Source organism: Ranitomeya imitator, chromosome 2 (assembly GCF_032444005.1).
Source record: "Ranitomeya imitator isolate aRanImi1 chromosome 2, aRanImi1.pri, whole genome shotgun sequence".
In the NCBI taxonomy this organism is placed as follows: domain Eukaryota; kingdom Metazoa; phylum Chordata; class Amphibia; order Anura; family Dendrobatidae; genus Ranitomeya; species Ranitomeya imitator.
Window position 1 is genome coordinate 177,103,525 of NC_091283.1, and position 19,029 is coordinate 177,122,553.

At 46.4% G+C, this 19,029-nt stretch overlaps 1 protein-coding gene across 1 annotated transcript; it reads left to right on the forward strand.

Annotated features, from left to right (window-relative positions):
* The first annotated feature begins 10,822 nt into the window (after positions 1-10,822).
* On the forward strand, positions 10,823-18,528 carry SWI5 (SWI5 homologous recombination repair protein). The gene is made up of 5 exons (XM_069748094.1): positions 10,823-10,968; positions 15,265-15,313; positions 16,866-16,987; positions 17,084-17,178; positions 18,095-18,528. Exons 1-5 carry the CDS (start codon positions 10,940-10,942, stop codon positions 18,157-18,159), a joined length of 360 nt encoding a protein of 119 aa, XP_069604195.1. The 5' UTR covers positions 10,823-10,939; the 3' UTR covers positions 18,160-18,528.
* The last annotated feature ends 501 nt before the right edge of the window (positions 18,529-19,029 follow it).

Below are 19,029 nucleotides of genomic sequence, written 5' to 3' on the forward strand. Positions count from 1 at the left end.
ATCCATTTAATAATGAGTGTCCCACGACAATCTCCCATGAAGAGCTGTCACATTGGCAGATGCGACCGCTCTCCAGGGGCACCGGGATACAGTAGGTATCCTTCCACACTGTATCCCTCCGCCGCTGTGAGTGCACAGTTCATGCTGTCACTTGCGGCACGGCTGCATGGGAGAATTCTCACGCAGCAGTCCATAAAGTGAGAGGCCATTGAACCCTCAGTGATAACACTGCAGGAGCCATTGTCTCCTGTCAGTGTGTCACTGGAGGCCTGTAGAGCGGTCACATCTCCTGATGTGACAGCTCTATAGGGAGATCGTCGTGGGACTGCATCGGACCAGGGAGTATTTGTGTTAGTTTATTATTTTTTCTTTTTTTGCAGGAGATTGAGGGCGTCGCATGGATTGGCAGAACAATAAAGATGGCAAAACTGTGTTGTGTATCATTAAAATACTTTATTCTGGCTGTGTTCATTTAACCGTTTCACAACTATAGGATTAGTAATGGACAGGTGTCTTATTGACGCTTCTCCATTACAAAGGCGGCTTGATGTCACCAAACAATACAAAGGTGATATCAACCCCACAACTATTACCCCATATGCCACTGCTACAGAGCAGTGGGAAGAGAGAGGCTAAGTGCCAGAATTGGCGCATCTTAGAAATGCACCGTTTCTGGGGCGGCTGTGAGCTAACGTTTGTAGCCGGGGGGAGCCCACGCCATTTTTTAAAATTAAACAGATATTGCATTTAAGGCTGAGGTCACACTTTCGAGAAACTCAATACCCAGCACTACCGCCGGCACTCGGGACCGAAGTGTGCGGCTGCATGTATTTCTATGTAGCTGAACGCTCCGGTCCCAGTGCCGGCATTGATGCAGGACTCGTGCGAGATTCTTGCAAGTGTGACCCCGGCCTAACGCAAAATTTTTGTGTGTATGTGTGTGGCTTTATTTAACTCTTTATGTACCATTTTATTATGTTTATTACCAAACATCGGGCTTGGTATTATCTATCTATCTATCTATCTATCTATCTATCTATCTATCTATCTATCTATCTATCTATCTATCTATCTATCTATCTATCTATCTATATCTATGTATCTATCTATGTGTGTAAACATTATTCTTCAATGAAATATGTAAATGAAGTGGTTGGACAAAAAATTACATCACAATTCTTTTTCTTTTGTTCAATAATAGATCTTTATTTAGAATACAAAAAGGCATACAATCCGCATAAAAAAAACGCATGAAAATCCGCATCAAATCTGTGCAGATTTTTACCTGCGTTTTCTGCCAAGAAATGCAGAATCTGCACACCAGGCATTACAGAGGCGTTTTTTTTTCTTAAAAACAGTGAAATTGCCTCTTTTTTCCCCTCACTCAGTATGTGACACCGTTAGGAAAACTACAAGTCCCAGCATGCTCTTTCCTGAGCAGTAGTGTGCGCTGCAGTGCTCTCCGCCTCTCCAATTTTGCCCATTTTTTTTTGTGCTTTTGTCTTTCCCTTTTTTTTTTGCAGCCATTGAGCGATAGAAGGTTTTTGCTGGTTTTTTTTTGCACTAAGTTGTAGTTTTTTATTGAGCCCATGTTGGGGCGTGTACGATGTTTTGTTCGCTTTTTATTCGCTTTTACAGTATGCGGGAAATCATTTCTACTTTCATATATTGGACTTTTAGTGGTGCTCATTTTTTATTAATGTCCTTATTTTGAACTGGAGAGAAGTGTGGGGAGATTTGCATTTTTATGTTTAGGAGCATGGAGGGCGGATATTGATGGTTTATCCTTAGGGAAGATCGTCAATATCAGATTGGGGGGCCGACGCCCGGCGGTCTCTGGTCACCTGACTGCAGCGGTCTCTGGTCACCTGACTGCCGCGGTCTCTGGTCACCTGACTGCTGTCCCGCTGGATGTACACGGCGGAATCCCACAGCACCAGACACTCTGTAGTGGCCGCTGTTGGGTACTGCAGATCAGCTCCATAGTGATCACCTCTCCTGATATCTCCACGATCATCAATATCTTGGTCCTGGATATTTACTACCATTTTTGGCAATTGGGTCCAAGTAGAAGCAGGGGGTACGTGTGGGCTGTACACCTGGCAAGGCAATGCCAGTTGGTGCAAATTTCTGACAAAGGGATCAGTCCTTCCTGAGGTGCAGGGTTTTATCACTGTCTCTATCTCTGCAGGTGTGAATGCAGTCTAATCTCTTCAGTGCCAGCAGGTCAGCCGATCTGATAACTTTGTGTTTTACTGATCCACTGATATAATGAGAACAGGAGCTGAAAGTCCAGAGAAGATGAACAGCTTCCATTACTCCACAGGCAAACAAAGGCGTATTCTGGATAAATCACAACTTACAGAAGTGTCCATCCCACAAGACCCTCTGGATACCGGGAACACCACACAAGACCCCCCCGTATACCAGGAACACCACACAAGACCGGCTGTATACCAGGAACACCCCAAAATATCTGCCGTATACCGGGAACACCCCACAAGACCCTATGGATACTGGAAACACCACACAAAACCCGCTGGATACTGGGAACACCACACATTGCCCTCTGTATACCGGAAACACCCTACAAGACCCTCTGGATACTGGGAACACCACAGAAGACCCTCTGGATACTGGGAACACCACACAAGACCCTCTGGATACTGGGAACACCACACAAGACCCGCTATATGCCAGGAACACCCCACAAGACCTTCTGTATACCGGGAACACCACACAAAACCCTCTGGATACTGGGAACACCACACAAGATCCCATTCAGGAGATGCTCTGACCCAGTTCTCTGGGTTATTGGCTTATACAGGTGCTTCTTACTAAATTAGAATATCATCAAAAAGTTAATTTATTTCAGTTCTTCAATACAAAACATCAAACTCATATATTATATAGAGTCATTACACACAGAGTGATCTATTTCAAGTGTTTATTTCTGTTAATGTTGATGATTATGGCTTACAGCCAATGAAAACCCGAAAGTCATTATCTCAGTAAAATAGAATTAACAAAAACCACCTGCAAAGGCTTCCTAAGCATTTAAAAATGTCCCTTAACCCCTTTCTGACATCGGACGTACTATCCCGTCGAGGTGGGGTGGGCCTCTATGACCACAGACGGGATAGTACGTCCAGCGCGATCGGCGGCGCTCACGGGGGGAGCGCGGCCGATCGCAGCCGGGTGTCAGCTGCCTATCGCAGCTGACATCCGGCACTATGTGCCAGGAGCGGTCACGGACTGCCCCCGGCACATTAACCCCTGGCACACCGCGATCAAAGATGATCGCGATGTGCCGGTGGTGCAGGGAAGCATCGTGCAGGAAGGGGGCTCCCTGCGGGCTTCCCTGAGCCCCCCGCAGCAACGCGATGTGATCGCGTTGCTGCGAGGGTCTTACCTCCCTCCCTGCCTGCTCCAGACCCGGATCCAAGATGGCCACGGATCCGGGTCCTGCAGGGAGGGAGGTGGCTTCACAGCGCCTGCTCAGAGCATGCACTGTGAAGGCTGTACTGCTCTAAGTGAGATCAGTGATCTGACAGAGTGCTGTGCAAACTGTCAGATCACCGATCTGTGATGTCCCCCCCTGGGACACAGTAAAAAAGTTTAAAAAAATTTTTCCAAATGTGTAAAAAAATAAATAAATTCCTAAATAATGAAAAAAAAAAATATTATTCCCATAAATACATTTCTTTATCTAAATAAATAAAAAAAAACAATAAAAGTACATATATTTAGTATCGCCGCGTCCGTAACGGCCCGACCTATAAAACTGGCCCACTAGTTAACCCCTTCAGTAAACACCGTAAGAAAAAAAAAAAAACGAGGCAAAAAACAACGCTTTATTATCATACCGCCGAACAAAAAGTGGAATTACACGCGATCAAAAGGACAGATATAAATAACCATGGTACCGCTGAAAGCGTCATCTTGTCCCGCAAAAAACGAGCCACCATACAGCATCATCAGCAAAAAAATAAAAAGTTATAGTCCTGAGAATAAAGCGATGCAAAAATAATTATTTTTTCTATAAAATAGTTTTTATCGTATAAAAGCGCCAAAACATAAAAAAGATATAAATGAGGTGTCGCTGTAATCGTACTGACCCGAAGAATAAAACTGCTTTAATCAATTTTACCAAACGCGGAACGGTATAAACGCCTCCCCCAAAAGAAATTCATGAATAGCTGGTTTTTGGTCATTCTGCCTCACAAAAATCAGAATAAAAAACGATCAAAAAATGTCACGTGCCCAAAAATGTTACCAATAAAAACGTCAACTCGTCCCACAAAAAACAAGACCTCACATGACTCTGTGGACCAAAATATGGAAAAATTATAGCTCTCAAAATGTGGTAACAAAAAAAATATTTTTTGCAATAAAAAGCGTCTTTCAGTGTGTGACAGCTGCCAATCATAAAAATCCGCTAAAAAACCCGCTATAAAAGTAAATCAAACCCCCCTTCATCACCCCCTTAGTTAGGGAAAAATAAAAAAAATGTATTTATTTCCATTTTCCCATTAGGGCTAGGGTTAGGGCTAGGGCTACAGTTAGGGTTGGGGCTAAAGTTACAGTTAGGGTTTAGATTACATTTACAGTTGGGAATAGGGTTGGGATTAGGGTTAGGGGTGTGTCAGGGTTAGAGGTGTGGTTAGGGTTAACGTTGGAATTAGGGTTAGGGGTGTGTTTGGATTAGGATTTCAGTTATAATTGGGTGGTTTCCACTGTTTAGGCACATCAGGGGCTCTCCAAACGCGACATGGCGTCCGATCTCAATTCCAGCCAATTCTGCGTTGAAAAAGTAAAACAGTGCTCCTTCCCTTCCGAGCTCTCCCGTGTGCCCAAACAGGGGTTTACCCCAACATATGGGGGGTATTTTTACGGCTCTGCGTTATAAACTGTAGTGAAACACTTGGGGGTTCAAAGTTCTCACAACACATCTAGATAAGTTCCCTGGGGGGGTCTAGTTTCCAATATGGGGTCACTTGTGGGGGATTTCTACTGTTTAGGTACATTAGGGGTTCTGCAAACGCAATGTGACGCCTGCAGACCATTCCATCTAAGTCTGCATTCCAAATGGCACTCCTTCCCTTCCGAGCCCTCCCATGCGCCCAAATGGTGGTTCCCCCCAACATATGGGGTATCAGCGCACTCAGGACAAATTGGACAACAAATTTTGGGGTCCAATTTCTCCTGTTACCCTCGGGAAAATACAAAACTGGGGGCGTTTAAATAATTTTTGTGGGAAAAAATTTTTTGTTTTATTTTTACGGCTCTCCATTATAAACTTCTGTGAAGCCCTTGGTGGGTCAAAGCGCTCACCACACATCTAGATAAGTTCCTTAGGGGGTCTACTTTCCAAAATGGTGTCACTTGTTAGGGGTTTCTACTATTTAGGTACATTAGGGGCTCTGCAAACGCAACATGGCGTCTCATCTCAATTCCTGTCAATTTTGCATTGAAAAGTCAAACGGCACTCCTTCCTTTCCGAGCTCTCCCATCCGCCCAAACAGTGGTTTACCCCCACATATGGGGTATCAGCGTACTCAGGACAAATTGTACAACAACTTTTGGGGTCCAATTTCTTCTCTTACCCTTGGGAAAATAAAAAATTGGGGGTGAAAAGATAATTTTTGTGAAAAAATATGATTTTTTATTTTTACGGTTCTGCATTATAAACTTCTGTGAAGCACTGGGTGGGTCAAAGTGCTCACCACACCTCTAGATAAGTTCCTTAGGGGGTCTACTTTCCAAAATGGTGTCACTTGTGGGGGGTTTCAATGTTTAGGCACATCAGGGGCTCTCCAAACGAAACATGGCGTCCCATCTCAATTCCAGTCAATTTTGCAATGAAAAGTCAAATGGCGCTCCTTCGCTTCCGAGCTGTGCCATGCGCCCAAACAGTGGTTTACCCCCACATGTGGGGTATTGGCGTACTCAGGACAAATTGTACAACAATGTTTGGGGTCCATTTTCTCCTGTTACCCTTGGTAAAATAAAACAAATTGGAGCTGAATTAAATTTTTTTTTTAAAAAAGTTAAATGTTCATTTTTATTTAAACATTCAAAAAATTCCTGTGAAGCACCAGAAGGGTTAATAAACTTCTTGAATGTGGTTTTGAGCACCTTGAGGGGTGTAGTTTTTAGAACGGTGTCACACTTGGGTATTTTCTATCATATAGACCCCTCAAAATGACTTCAAATGAGATGTGGTCCCTAAAAAAAAAGGTGTTGTAGAAATGAGAAATTGCTGGTCAACTTTTCAACCTTATAACTCCCTAACAAAAAAAAATTTTGGTTCCAAAATTGTGCTGATGTAAAGTAGACATGTGGGAAATGTTACTTATTAAGTATTTTGTGTGACATATCTCTGTGATTTAATTGCATAAAAATTCAAAGTTGGAAAATTGCGAAATTTTCATAATTTTCGCCAAATTTCCATTTTTTTCACAAATAAACACAGGTACTATCAAAGAATTTTTACCATTGTCGTGAAGTACAATATGTCACGAGAAAACAATGTCAGATTTACTGGGATCCGTTGAAGCGTTCCAGAGTTATAACCTCATAAAGGGACAGTGGTCAGAATTGTAAAAATTGGCCCGGTCATTAACGTGCAAACCACCCTTGGGGGTAAAGGGGTTAATGTTAGGAGTCGAGTTCCCGCCGCTGCACAGGGGGAATCTCAAACCATGTGTGCTGCGGTCTCCCATTCTCCTTCAGCCGCAGTGGAAACGTTAATCCCAGCGTCTGGCTCAAGCTGATCCTGTGCGCTTGGTTACTGCTGCCTTTCCAGGCTCAGCCATTGTAACCAGTACTGATCAGCCCCGAGCAGGCGTTTCAGGGACTAGGTCCTGCTTTTCCCATATTGAGCATGCCCACGGGACGACCTCCTTGCGACTCCTATTGGACCATCAGGAAGGTCCCGGAGTGCTACTACTATAAAAGGTTCGCATGGCCGCTCAGCCATGCGCTAGTGTAAACCTGTTAACGTGTGTGTGGATGTATGCCTGTCAATGTATTAAAGCTCCGAATCATTCCCCTTCCTAGAGTTGTTGTTGACTGCTCGTGAATGGTGGAGCTACCTAGCGCCTGACAGTGCGAACCCGCACAATTAACACAAGAGACAGCGTCTATTAGCAGCGACCGCCAGTGCGGTGCCCTGCACAAATAGTGCGCTTTCCTGGCCCAAGTTAGGGTGGTTAGTGGCGTCCGCCAGAGCGGCGCTGCACGCACTCTTTAGTTTATTCCCTGACACCACCGTAGCAGTGTCGAATACAAGAGGTCTAGAGGGACTCTCACCCTGAGTCTTGGGGCAGAGGTCTGTGACTCCTTGCTTGCGCTCTCTGTGCGGTATCGTGGCCTTGTGACGCAACAGGGTTCGCTTCCTTCATACCGGGTGAAGTTAACCTGTGTGTGTCTTCTCTTAATACCGCCATATAGTCCGCCATTACTGAGCAGCAGCTGTCTTTCCTGCACGGTGGACCCCGGACTGCAAACGCATCTTATATCACCTCTAATTAATATTTGGTGCGTTCCGCCAGTCCTAACAGTCTGTTTCAGCAGCTCCACAATCATGGGGAAGACTGCTGACTTAACAGATGTCTATAAGGCAGTCATTGACACACTCCACAAGGAGGGTAAGCCACAAAAGGTCATTACTAAAGAAGCTGGCTGTTCACAGAGCGTTGTATCCAAGCATATTAATGGAAAGTTGAGTGGAAGGAAAAAGTGTGGTAGAAAAAGGTGCACAAGCAACCGGAATAACCACAGCCTGGAAAGGATTGTTAACAAAAAAGCCATTCAAAAATGTGGAGGCGATTCACAATGAGTGAACTGCTGCTGGAGTCATTGCTTCAAGATCCACCACACACAGACGTATCCAGGACCTGGGCTACAAGTGTCACATTCCTTGTGTCAAGCCACTCATGGCCAATAGACAACGCCAGAAGTGTCTTACCTGGATCAGGGAGAAAAAGAACTGGACTGTTGTCAGTAGTCCAAGGTGTTGTTTTCAGATTAGTAAATTTTGCATTTCATTTGGAAATCAAGGTCCCAGAGTCTGGAGGAAGAGTGGAGAGGCCACAATCCAAGCTGCTGGAGGTCTAGTGTGAAGATTCCACAACCAGTGATGGTTTGGGGGCCATGTCATCTGCTGGTGTAGGTCCACTGTGTTTTATCAAGACCAAAGTCAGCGCAGCCGTCTACCAGGAAATTTTAGAGCACTTCATGCTTCCCTCTGCCGACAAGCTTTTTGGAGATGGAAATGTCATTCTCCAGCAGGACTTGGCACCTGTCCACACTGCCAAAAGTACCAATACCTGGTTTACAAACAACAGTATCACTGTGCTTGATTGGCAGCAAACTCGCCTGACCTTAACCCCATGGAGAATCTATGGGGTATTGTCAAGAGGAAGATGAGACACCAGACCCAACAATGCAGACGAGCTGAAGGCTGCTATCAAAGCAACCTGGGCTTCCCTAACACCTCAGCAGTGCCACAGGCTGATCGCCTCCATGCCACGCCGCATTGATGCAGTAATTGATGCAAAAGGAGCCCCGACCAAGTATTGAGTCCATTTACTGAACATACATTTCAGTAGACCAACATTTCAGATTTTAAAATAAATTTTCAAGCTGGTGTTATACAGTGTGTTCCAAATTATTATGCAAATTGGATTTAAGTGTCATAAAGATTTAATAGTTTTGTTTTTCAAATAAACTTGTGGATGGTATTGTGTCTCAGGGCTCAATAGATAACTGAAATCAATCTTAAACACATGTGATAATTCGTTTTCCAGGTGATTCTAATTTAAAGAAAAACTACTTAAAAATGATGTTCCACATTATTAAGCAGGCCAAAGGTTTCAAGCAATATGAGAAATAAAAAGGTTCTCTCTGCTGCTGAAAAGTGTTAAATAGTGCAATGTCTTGGACAAGGTATGAAAAAATTAGATACTTCACAAAAACTTTGTGATCATCATACTGTGAAGAGATTTGTGACCGAAACAGAGCACAGACAGAGTTCATGCAGATAAAGGCATAATGAGGAAGGTTTCTGCAAGACAAATTCATAGGATTAAGAGAGCAGCTGCCAAAATACCATTATAAAGCAGCAAACAGTTATTTGAAGCTGCTGGTGCCTCTGGAGTCCCTCAAACCTCAAGGTCTGGGATCCTTCAAAGGCTTGCTGTGGTGCATAAACCTACTATTCGGCCACCTCTGAACAGTGTTCACAAGCAGAAACGGTTGCAGTGGGCCCAGACATACATGAAGACTAATTTTCAAACAGTCTTGTTTACTGATGAGTGTTGAGCAACCCTGGATGGTCCAGATGGATGGAGTAGTGGATGGTTGGTGGAGGCCACAATGTCCCAACAAGGCTGTGACGTCAGCAAGGAGGTGGAGGAGTCATGTTTTGGGCCGGAATCATGGGGAAACAGCTGGTAGGGCCCTTTAAGGTTCCTGAAGGTGTGAAAATGACCTTTGTAAAGTATATAGCGCTTCTGACTGACAACTTTCTTCCATGGTCTAAAAGCAGAAACGTGCCTTCAGGAGCAAAATCATCTTCATGCTGACAATGCCCCATCTCATGCTGCAAATAATACCTCTGAGTCATTGGCTGCTATGGGCATAAAAGGAGATAAACTCATGGTGTGGCCGCCATTTTCTCCTGACCTCAACCGTACAGAGAACCTTTGGAGTATCATCAAGCAAAAGTTCTATGAGGGTGGGAGGCAGTTCACATCCAAACAGTGGCTCTGGGAGGCTATTCCGACTTCATGCAAAGAAATACAACAGAACCACTCCAAAAACCCACAAGTTCAATGGATGCAAGAATTGTGAAGGTGACATCAAAGAAGGGGTCCTATGTTAACATGTAACTTGGCCTGTTAGGATGTTTTGGAGTTAAATAGCTTTTTTGTTCAGTGAATGTGACCTCCTAATGCTGCAAATTCCACAAATGAGCATTTTCAGTTATTTAAAACATATCAAATGTTTAGACATTCTACTGTGCCTAATAATTTGGAACAGTGCTTTTTGAGTTTTTATTCATTTTGGAGATTATACTGTTATCATTGGGAGGTTTCTTCAATAAAATTCGATGTGTACTCCAACGGGTGATGACTTTTATTAGACAGATTGTCATTTGCACTGAACATTTAGGAAAATCCGAGAAAAATATCATCTGCATAATAATTTGGAACACAGTGTAAAGTATTCTAACTTACTGAGATAATGACTTTTGGGATTTAATTGGCTGTAAGCCATAATCATAAACATTAACAGAAATAAACACATTAAATAGATCACACTGTAATGACTATATGAGTTTCACTTTTTGTATTGAAGAACTGAAATAAATCAACTTTTTGATGATATTCTAATTTAGTGAGAGGCACCTGTTATGTTGTACTAATCTGTGATAATGCTCTACCTGCAGCTGCCACTAGAGGTCGAAAAATTGCCAAATCGCAACAGAGTGCAATACCACCAGCCTGTCACAGCTCCCCTATTCCCAGCATTAGAGGGCGGTCACATGATCTGAAGTACGTGATTTGCATAGCTGCAGTCATGTGACCACTAGAGTCTCCACCACTTTTAAATGGTAATGTAGCGCCCTCTGGTGATGGGTTGAAGTCACACACTGTCACCATTCAGCAATCTGCAGAGTGAGTGCAGAAATGTGTCACCACTCACCAGCGCCCTCTGGTGGCGGCTGTGGACTGGCCTCGGTACATTGCAGAAGTGTTGACAGTTATGTGGGCGTATCCTGACAGCCCAGTCATGTGACCAGTCAGCTGATAGAACCTCGCAGTGCTGTTCCGCTCAGCCACGTGACCTGTGAGTGTGGAGGAGCGCGGCCGGCTGCACGGTGGAGTCTCCCTGTGGCCCGGGGGCTCCCCAGAGGGGGACCCCCACCCAGATGCCCAGACCCGGGAGCGGTCTGCGCAGGTATTATCGTGTGCAGTGCTGGCACCACTCACCATTATGGAGCGCAGCTCTGAAGCTTCACAAATGCTGCATTTTGGTGTCTCCATAGTATTCTGGCCCGGTGTGTGTAGGGAAACCCCGGCCTGGTATACACTATGTACACGTCTCCTGATTCTGAGGTGTCCCTGTCCCCCCACTATGTACACGTCTCCTGATTCTGAGGTGTCCCTGTCCCCCCACTATGTACACGTCTCCTGATTCTGAGGTGTCCCTGTCCCCCCACTATGTACACGTCTCCTGATTCTGGGGTGTCCCTGTCCCCCCACTATGTACACGTCTCCTGATTCTGAGGTGTCCCTGTCCCCCCACTATGTACACGTCTCCTGATTCTGAGGTGTCCCTGTCCCCCCACTATGTACACGTCTCCTGATTCTGAGGTGTCCCTGTCCCCCCACTATGTACACGTCTCCTGATTCTGGGGTGTCCCTGTCCCCCCACTATGTACACGTCTCCTGATTCTGGAGTGTCCCTGTCCCTCCACTATGTACACGTCTCCTGATTCTGAGGTGTCCCTGTCCCCCCACTATGTCCACCTCTCCTGATTCTGGGATGTCCCTGTCCCCCCACTATGTACACGTCTCCTGATTCTGAGGTGTCCCTGTCCCCCCACTATGTACACGTCTCCTGATTCTGGGGTGTCCCTGTCCCCCCACTATGTACACGTCTCCTGATTCTGGAGTGTCCCTGTCCCTCCACTATGTACACGTCTCCTGATTCTGAGGTGTCCCTGTCCCCCCACTATGTCCACCTCTCCTGATTCTGGGGTGTCCCTGTCCCCCCACTATGTACACGTCTCCTGATTCTGGGGTGTCCCTGTCCCCCCACTATGTACACGTCTCCTGATTCTGGGGTGTCCCTGTCCCCCCACTATGTACACGTCTCCTGATTCTGGGGTGTCCCTGTCCCCCCACTATGTACACGTCTCCTGATTCTGGGGTGTCCCTGTCCCCCCACTATGTACACGTCTCCTGATTCTGGGGTGTCCCTGTCCCCCCACTATGTACACGTCTCCTGATTCTGGGGTGTCCCTGTCCCCCCACTATGTACACGTCTCCTGATTCTGGGGTGTCCCTGTCCCCCCACTATGTACACGTCTCCTGATTCTGGAGTGTCCCTGTCCCTCCACTATGTACACGTCTCCTGATTCTGAGGTGTCCCTGTCCCCCCACTATGTCCACCTCTCCTGATTCTGGGGTGTCCCTGTCCCCCCACTATGTACACGTCTCCTGATTCTGGGGTGTCCCTGTCCCCCCACTATGTACACGTCTCCTGATTCTGGAGTGTCCCTGTCCCTCCACTATGTACACGTCTCCTGATTCTGGGGTGTCCCTGTCCCCCCACTATGTACACGTCTCCTGATTCTGAGGTGTCCCTGTCCCCCCACTATGTACACGTCTCCTGATTCTGGGGTGTCCCTGTCCCCCCTCTATGTACACGTCTCCTGATTCTGGAGTGTCCCTGTCCCTCCACTATGTACACGTCTCCTGATTCTGGGGTGTCCCTGTCCCCCCACTATGTCCACCTCTCCTGATTCTGGGGTGTCCCTGTCCCCCCACTATGTACACGTCTCCTGATTCTGGGGTGTCCCTGTCCCCCCACTATGTCCACCTCTCCTGATTCTGGGGTGTCCCTGTCCCCCCACTATGTACACGTCTCCTGATTCTGGGGTGTCCCTGTCCCCCCACTATGTACACGTCTCCTGATTCTGGGGTGTCCCTGTCCCCCCCACTATGTACACGTCTCCTGATTCTGGGGTGTCCCTGTCCCCCCACTATGTCCACCTCTCCTGATTCTGGAGTGTCCCTGTCCCCCCACTATGTACACGTCTCCTGATTCTGGGGTGTCCCTGTCCCCCCCACTATGTACACGTCTCCTGATTCTGGGGTGTCCCTGTCCCCCCCACTGTGTACACGTCTCCTGATTCTGGGGGTGTCCCTGTCCCCCCACTGTGTACACGTCTCCTGATTCTGGGGTGTCCCTGTCCCCCCACTGTGTACACGTCTTCTGATTCTGGGGTGTCCCTGTCCCCCCACTGTGTACACGTCTCCTGATTCTGGGGTGTCCCTGTCCCCCCACTGTGTACACGTCTCCTGATTCTGGGGTGTCCCTGTCCCCCCACTGTGTACACGTCTCCTGATTCTGGGGTGTCCCTGTCCCCCCACTGTGTACATGTCTTCTGATTCTGGGGTGTCCCTGTCCCCCCACTGTGTACACGTCTCCTGATTCTGGGGTGTCCCTGTCCCCCCCACTATGTACACGTCTCCTGATTCTGGGGTGTCCCTGTCCCCCCCACTATGTACACGTCTCCTGATTCTGGGGTGTCCCTGTCCCCCCACTATGTACACGTCTCCTGATTCTGGGGTGTCCTTGTCCCCCCACTTTCCAGGAGAGACACAGATCAGACCTATGGCTCTCGGCAGGCCTGATCCTTTGTCTGGGACATAAGGCACCCCCAGAGATGATAGCTGCCTCCTCATTGGGAACATATGCGTGCACGTGTATCGGAACAGGAGCCAGATGTGAGTGGTTTAATGGCTGCTTAACCCCTTCCTGACTGAGGGCATGCTGCTATGTCCTATGTCCGGTGTGTGGCGCGGGCTTCAGAGCCTTGTTGCACAGCCGGCACCTGCCTATGACGGCCGCAGTGCGCTCAGGTTGCTGCAGCTTAACCATTTAAATGCTGCTGGCAATTTCTGATCCAAGGGGATGTAAAAAAATAACAATCAGGACCTCGCACAGCCCCGACAGTGGAGAAATAAAAAACCGTTACAGAAAATGGCTGCACAAACCAATTATTATATACTGGATGGTGGCCCGATTCTAACGCATCGGGTATTCTAGAACTAGAATATGCATGTCCACGTAGTATATTGCCCAGCCACGTAGTATATTGTCCAGTTACATAGTATATTGTCCAGTTACATAGTATATTGTCCAGTTACGTAGTATATTGTCCAGTTACGTAGTATATTGTCCAGTTACGTAGTATATTGTCCAGTTACGTAGTATATTGTCCAGTTACGTAGTATATTGTCCAGTTACGTAGTATATTGTCCAGTTACGTAGTATATTGTCCAGTTACGTAGTATATTGTCCAGTTACGTAGTATACAGCACAGAGCCATGTAGCATATTGCCCAGTGACGTAGTATATTGCACAGCGAAGTAGTATACAGCAAAGAGCCATGTAGTATATTGCCCAGCCAGGTTTGTCACAGGTGAAAAAATAAACATACTCACCTTTCTGAGGGCCCCTTGTAGTCCATGGCAGCTTCCGGTCCCAGGGTTGGTATTAGCACAGGACCTGTGATGACGTCGTGGTCACATGACCGTGACGTCATGGCAGGTCCTTCTGCCACTGGAACCTGCAACGGAAGATGGCGGCTGGCGCGAGCTGCAACGGAGGGTGAGTATAGCAGGTTTTTTTGTTTTTTTTATTATTTTTAACATTACATTTTTTACTATTGATGCTGCATAGGCAGCGTCAATAGTAAAAAGTTGGGGTCATACAGGGTTAATAGCGGCGGTAACAGAGCGCGTTATCCCCGGCATAATCCTGTCCCTTACCGCCGGCATTAACCCTGTGTTAGCGGTGACCGGAGGGGAGTATGCGGGCGACAGGCACTGACTGCGGGGAGTAAGGAGCCGCCATTTTGTTCCAGACTGTGCCCGTCGCTGATTGGTCGCGGCAGCCATGACAGGCAGCTGGCGAGGCCAATCAGCGAATGAATAACCGTGACAGAAGGACAGACAGAAAGATGGAAGTGACCGTTAGACAATTATATAGTAGATATTATTTTTTTTTACAAAGTTTTGGGGTTTTTGTTGTTAAAAATGAACGCTACACGTTTATCGCCGTAGTGGCACTGACCTGGAGAATGGCGTTCTCGGGTCATTGTTCTGCACAATGACCTCCGTAAGAACAAAACCCAGAGAACAATGGCCGGATTACTCCGCACTCGGAATGTTTGTTACATTATATGGTAAAGTCACGAGCGTCTTCAAAATGACATCTCGTCCAGGGAAAAAACCCACAGGTCTGAACACGGCTGTGTCCATGGCAGAACAACAAGAAAAATAACGTTATGGCTCTTGGATGAGAGGGAGGAGAAAAGGAGCATCCCCCCTTTCAGGAAGGGGTTAATTTCTCGGCTCTGAGGTCTCTGCTAATCCTGTCCATCACAGATCGCCCCCCCGGTGCGAGGAATCAGTGTCTGTCCCTGATTACCGATTGTCGTCATTTCTGCTTCTTATCTAGAACTCCTCTGGGAATTAGAGGAAGATGCCGCGGTGGATTTAAGTCACCGGTAAGTCGGGGGATGTGAATAGGTAAGGTGGTCACCACTTTTCATTCGAAATTTTTTTTATCCCCACCCGTCAGCACTTCATGACCTCTGGGACCCCCACCAATTTTTACATAATTATTATTTATATAGCTCCATTGATTCCATGGTGCTGTAGATGAGAAGGGGTTACATACAGATATCGCTTACAGTAAGCAGAGTAAGGGTATGTGCACACGATGCGGATTCTCTGCGGATCCGCAGCGTTTTTTGAGCTGCAGAAACGCTGCAGATCCGCAATTGATTTACATTACAATGTAAAACAATGAGAAAAAAAAAAGCTGTGCACACTTTGCAGAAAATCTGGTGCGGAAATGCTGCGGATTAAAAGAAGTAGCATGTCACTTATTTTTTGCGGATCTGCAGCGTTTTTGTACCCATTCCATTATAGAAATCTGCAGGGGTAAAAAAAAACGCAGTAAAACCGTAAAAAAAAAAAAAAAAAAAACGCACAAAAAACGCGACAAATCCGCAGATGCGTTTTCTGCCAGGAGAGGCAGAATCCGCACCAGAAATTCCTAAGGCAACGTGTGCACATAGCCTCACAATGACGGACTGATACAGAGGGGCGAGGACCCTGCTCTTGCGGGCTTACATTCTATAGGATTATGGGGAAGGAGACAGTAGGGTGAGGGTTGCAGGAGCTCTGGTGTTGGTGAGGCGGTAGCTTCGGTAGTGATGAGGAGGCAGCGGGGTCAGTGCAGGCTGTAGGCTTTCCTGAAGAGATGGGTTTTCAGGTTCCGTCTGAAGGATCCGAATGTGGTTGATAGTCGGACGTGTTGGGGCAGAGAGTTCCAGAGGATTGGGGATATTCGGGAGAAGTCTTGGAGGTGATTGGATGAGGAGCGAATAAGTGTGGAGGAGAGGAGGTCTTGGGAGGACCGGAGATCACGTGTCGGGAGATTAGTTCAGAGATATATGGAGGAGACAGGTTATGGATGGCTTTCTGGGTCAGTATTAGTAATTTGAACTGGATACACTGAGGGAATGGGAGCGAGTGAAGAGATTTGCGGAGGAGTAGCGAGGAGAGAGATGAATTAGTCGGGGAGCACATTAAAGGGGTCCTCATGCCAGTGTAGTGCTGCACCCTTTTCTAAGTGATCCCTGCAGCAGCAGCACCCAGACGGCCTGTGCAGTGATCTGTAGCCGGATCCATTCACTTGAATGGGGCTGTACTAGTTTTGCTCGCCCAAAAGGCCACCTAGAAAAAAACAGTAAGGCGTATGCAGCGCTACATCAACCCCACCATTTTTAGGATCTGGTCTGACCACACACATACACACACTTTAAAGTGATGGCATATACCAAGAACCAGACTTTTTTTGTAAACTTCTTTCCAGGATATAAGCGGCGCCGTGTTTTTCTTTTTTTTTTTTTGGGGGGGGGGGCCACTCGCAGCACCCCTGTAGGAAAAAAAACAACTGCTTGCCCGGGGCCAACGTGCAATGACATCAGTGTGTGGTCTGGAGCGGACACGTGGTGGAACCGCAGCTCTTACACGCTCCTCTATCTGCAGGTCCAATCTCCAAGTGTCAGCAAAGCTCCGGCAGCTCATGAAGAAGATCTGCAGAGAGAGATCTCTGATCTGAAGCACAAGGAACGTAACTTAGATGAAGAAATAAGGAAACTTGAAGCCGAGTAAGTAAACATGGAGGTGATGGTAGTGATACATGTTGGTATATGAGGAGTGGTCCGCAGTAGCTCCATGTCATTACCGGTATCTATTTTCTCCAGAGGCTTCTGCGTAGACGAACTGGACGAGCACATCTCCCTTCTCCATGAATACAATGAGTTAAAAGACACAGGACAGATGTTATTAGGCCGACTAGGTAAGAATTCTCCTAAACGTCCAGACGATTTAACCTCTGACACTAATGTATAGGTCCCAGTACAACAATGGAAATGCTACCTGTCTTGTAGTAATCCGATGTGCCAGCGCTGAGAAATTGAGCTTTGAAGAAACATGCAAATTAGCCAGTAAGTGCATTGGGGGTGGGCTAATATTGAATGTTGACACGCCTCACTGCACTTCCTGTGTAATTTGCATGTTGCTTAAAAGCTGGATTTCTCAGCGCTGGCACATCGGATTACTATAAGACGGGTCTAGTTTTTATTGTTTTAGTAGGAGCTATACAACCCTACCACTTATTTCTGTAGTAAAATCGTCCTGAATGGTTCCCTTTAAGATATTATCATGACTCCCTAACTTTTTAGGGGGTACTATGGCATCTACTAATCAGCCAGTGAATTTAGGGGCCGCACCACATGATCCTTCTTAGCCTGGCACAGCAGAGGTGGAGGGCCACTGCATTAGAAGAAATTGTCTCTTAAAGGGATTGTCTGTAATTTAGAAAATTATCCTGTGATGTGATTTTTTTTTTTTTTTTTATTATTAGTGTTCTTTGAAAAACAAACATTTGAAGAGCCTCCTTGTAGAATTCTGCATTGTGATGTTCCTCTCTTGTTCTTCCTGGAAATCTATAGAAAGGATGGTAACACCCAATTATCAATGTATGTTTGTATTTCCATGAGGAATAAGAGGGCCGTCACAGAACAGTAAAGTCTTATGGATGTAGGACAAAGGAGATGCATTATGTCTATGGTACATTTTGCAATGCGGGAAGTCACCCTCCTGTGGTCTGCATTGGAAGGAATAGCTATTGGGGAACTGGGTGAGAAGCCGTCCGTGCGGTGATTCGTTGACCTGTGACTAATGCCGGGCATTATGACATGTTTTGTCCACAGCTGCCGTCAGAGGAGTCACCACCAAGGATCTGTACGCAGAATTCGGACTGGACTTGGACGATTGAGGATGAATTTCATCTTTGCCCCAGTTCAGATCTGGCCTATGGACTGTATGTACTCCTCTGTGCGCCAAATGTTGTTTGCGCCCCTTACCCTATGAACAGTTTCCTTCTTAATCAGATCCAAGAATGGGGGTGTCCTTATCACAGAGTGCACAGGTCAGGGAGCTCGTCTACACCCCATCTCTGCACTTTTACAAAGCCGTTGGCTATGTGTCGCCAAATCGGTGTTGAATAAGCAATTCTACCTTGCTCTCATTGGTCGGTCTTTCAAAGTTTGACCTGCTGAATAGTTTGCACGGGTGGCAGGTTTTATTATAAAAGTTAGAAATGTATCTAATTGTATATTTGTTAAATAAAATATCTAAAATAAAATCCATAGTTGATTGGTGTCATTAATAATGTAACATCCGGCGATGTTCCAATATCTGCTGTGACTAGTAGGAAACGGAATGTTATCCTCTTTTGAGCCACAAGGTGGCAGTGTACAGGACACATGTTCCATTACTCCTGTACAAACATTGCTTCCTTGTGGTTTTTTTTAACCCCTTCCTGATGTGGCAATTTTTTATTTATTTGTTCTCCCAAGAGCCATAACTTTAAAAAAATATACATATCTCAAATTTGGAGCAAACTCTATACCTGGCCGGTTGAGCTTAGCTGCTGCTTACTTTATCAGGAACGTGCTATTGATTTGTGCAGCGTGATGTCATGACTTATGATGCCACCATGGTGTGTCACTTTTGTGTCACTTTTGCCCCCTTTTTACATGCAGGTGTGGCAATTGCCAGTGGCAGCTGAGGGGTTAAATTGCAGCTCTGGTCGCTGCTGGTTCTGTAACCCGGGGGCAGGTGTGAGACCCTGACAGTGCCCCCT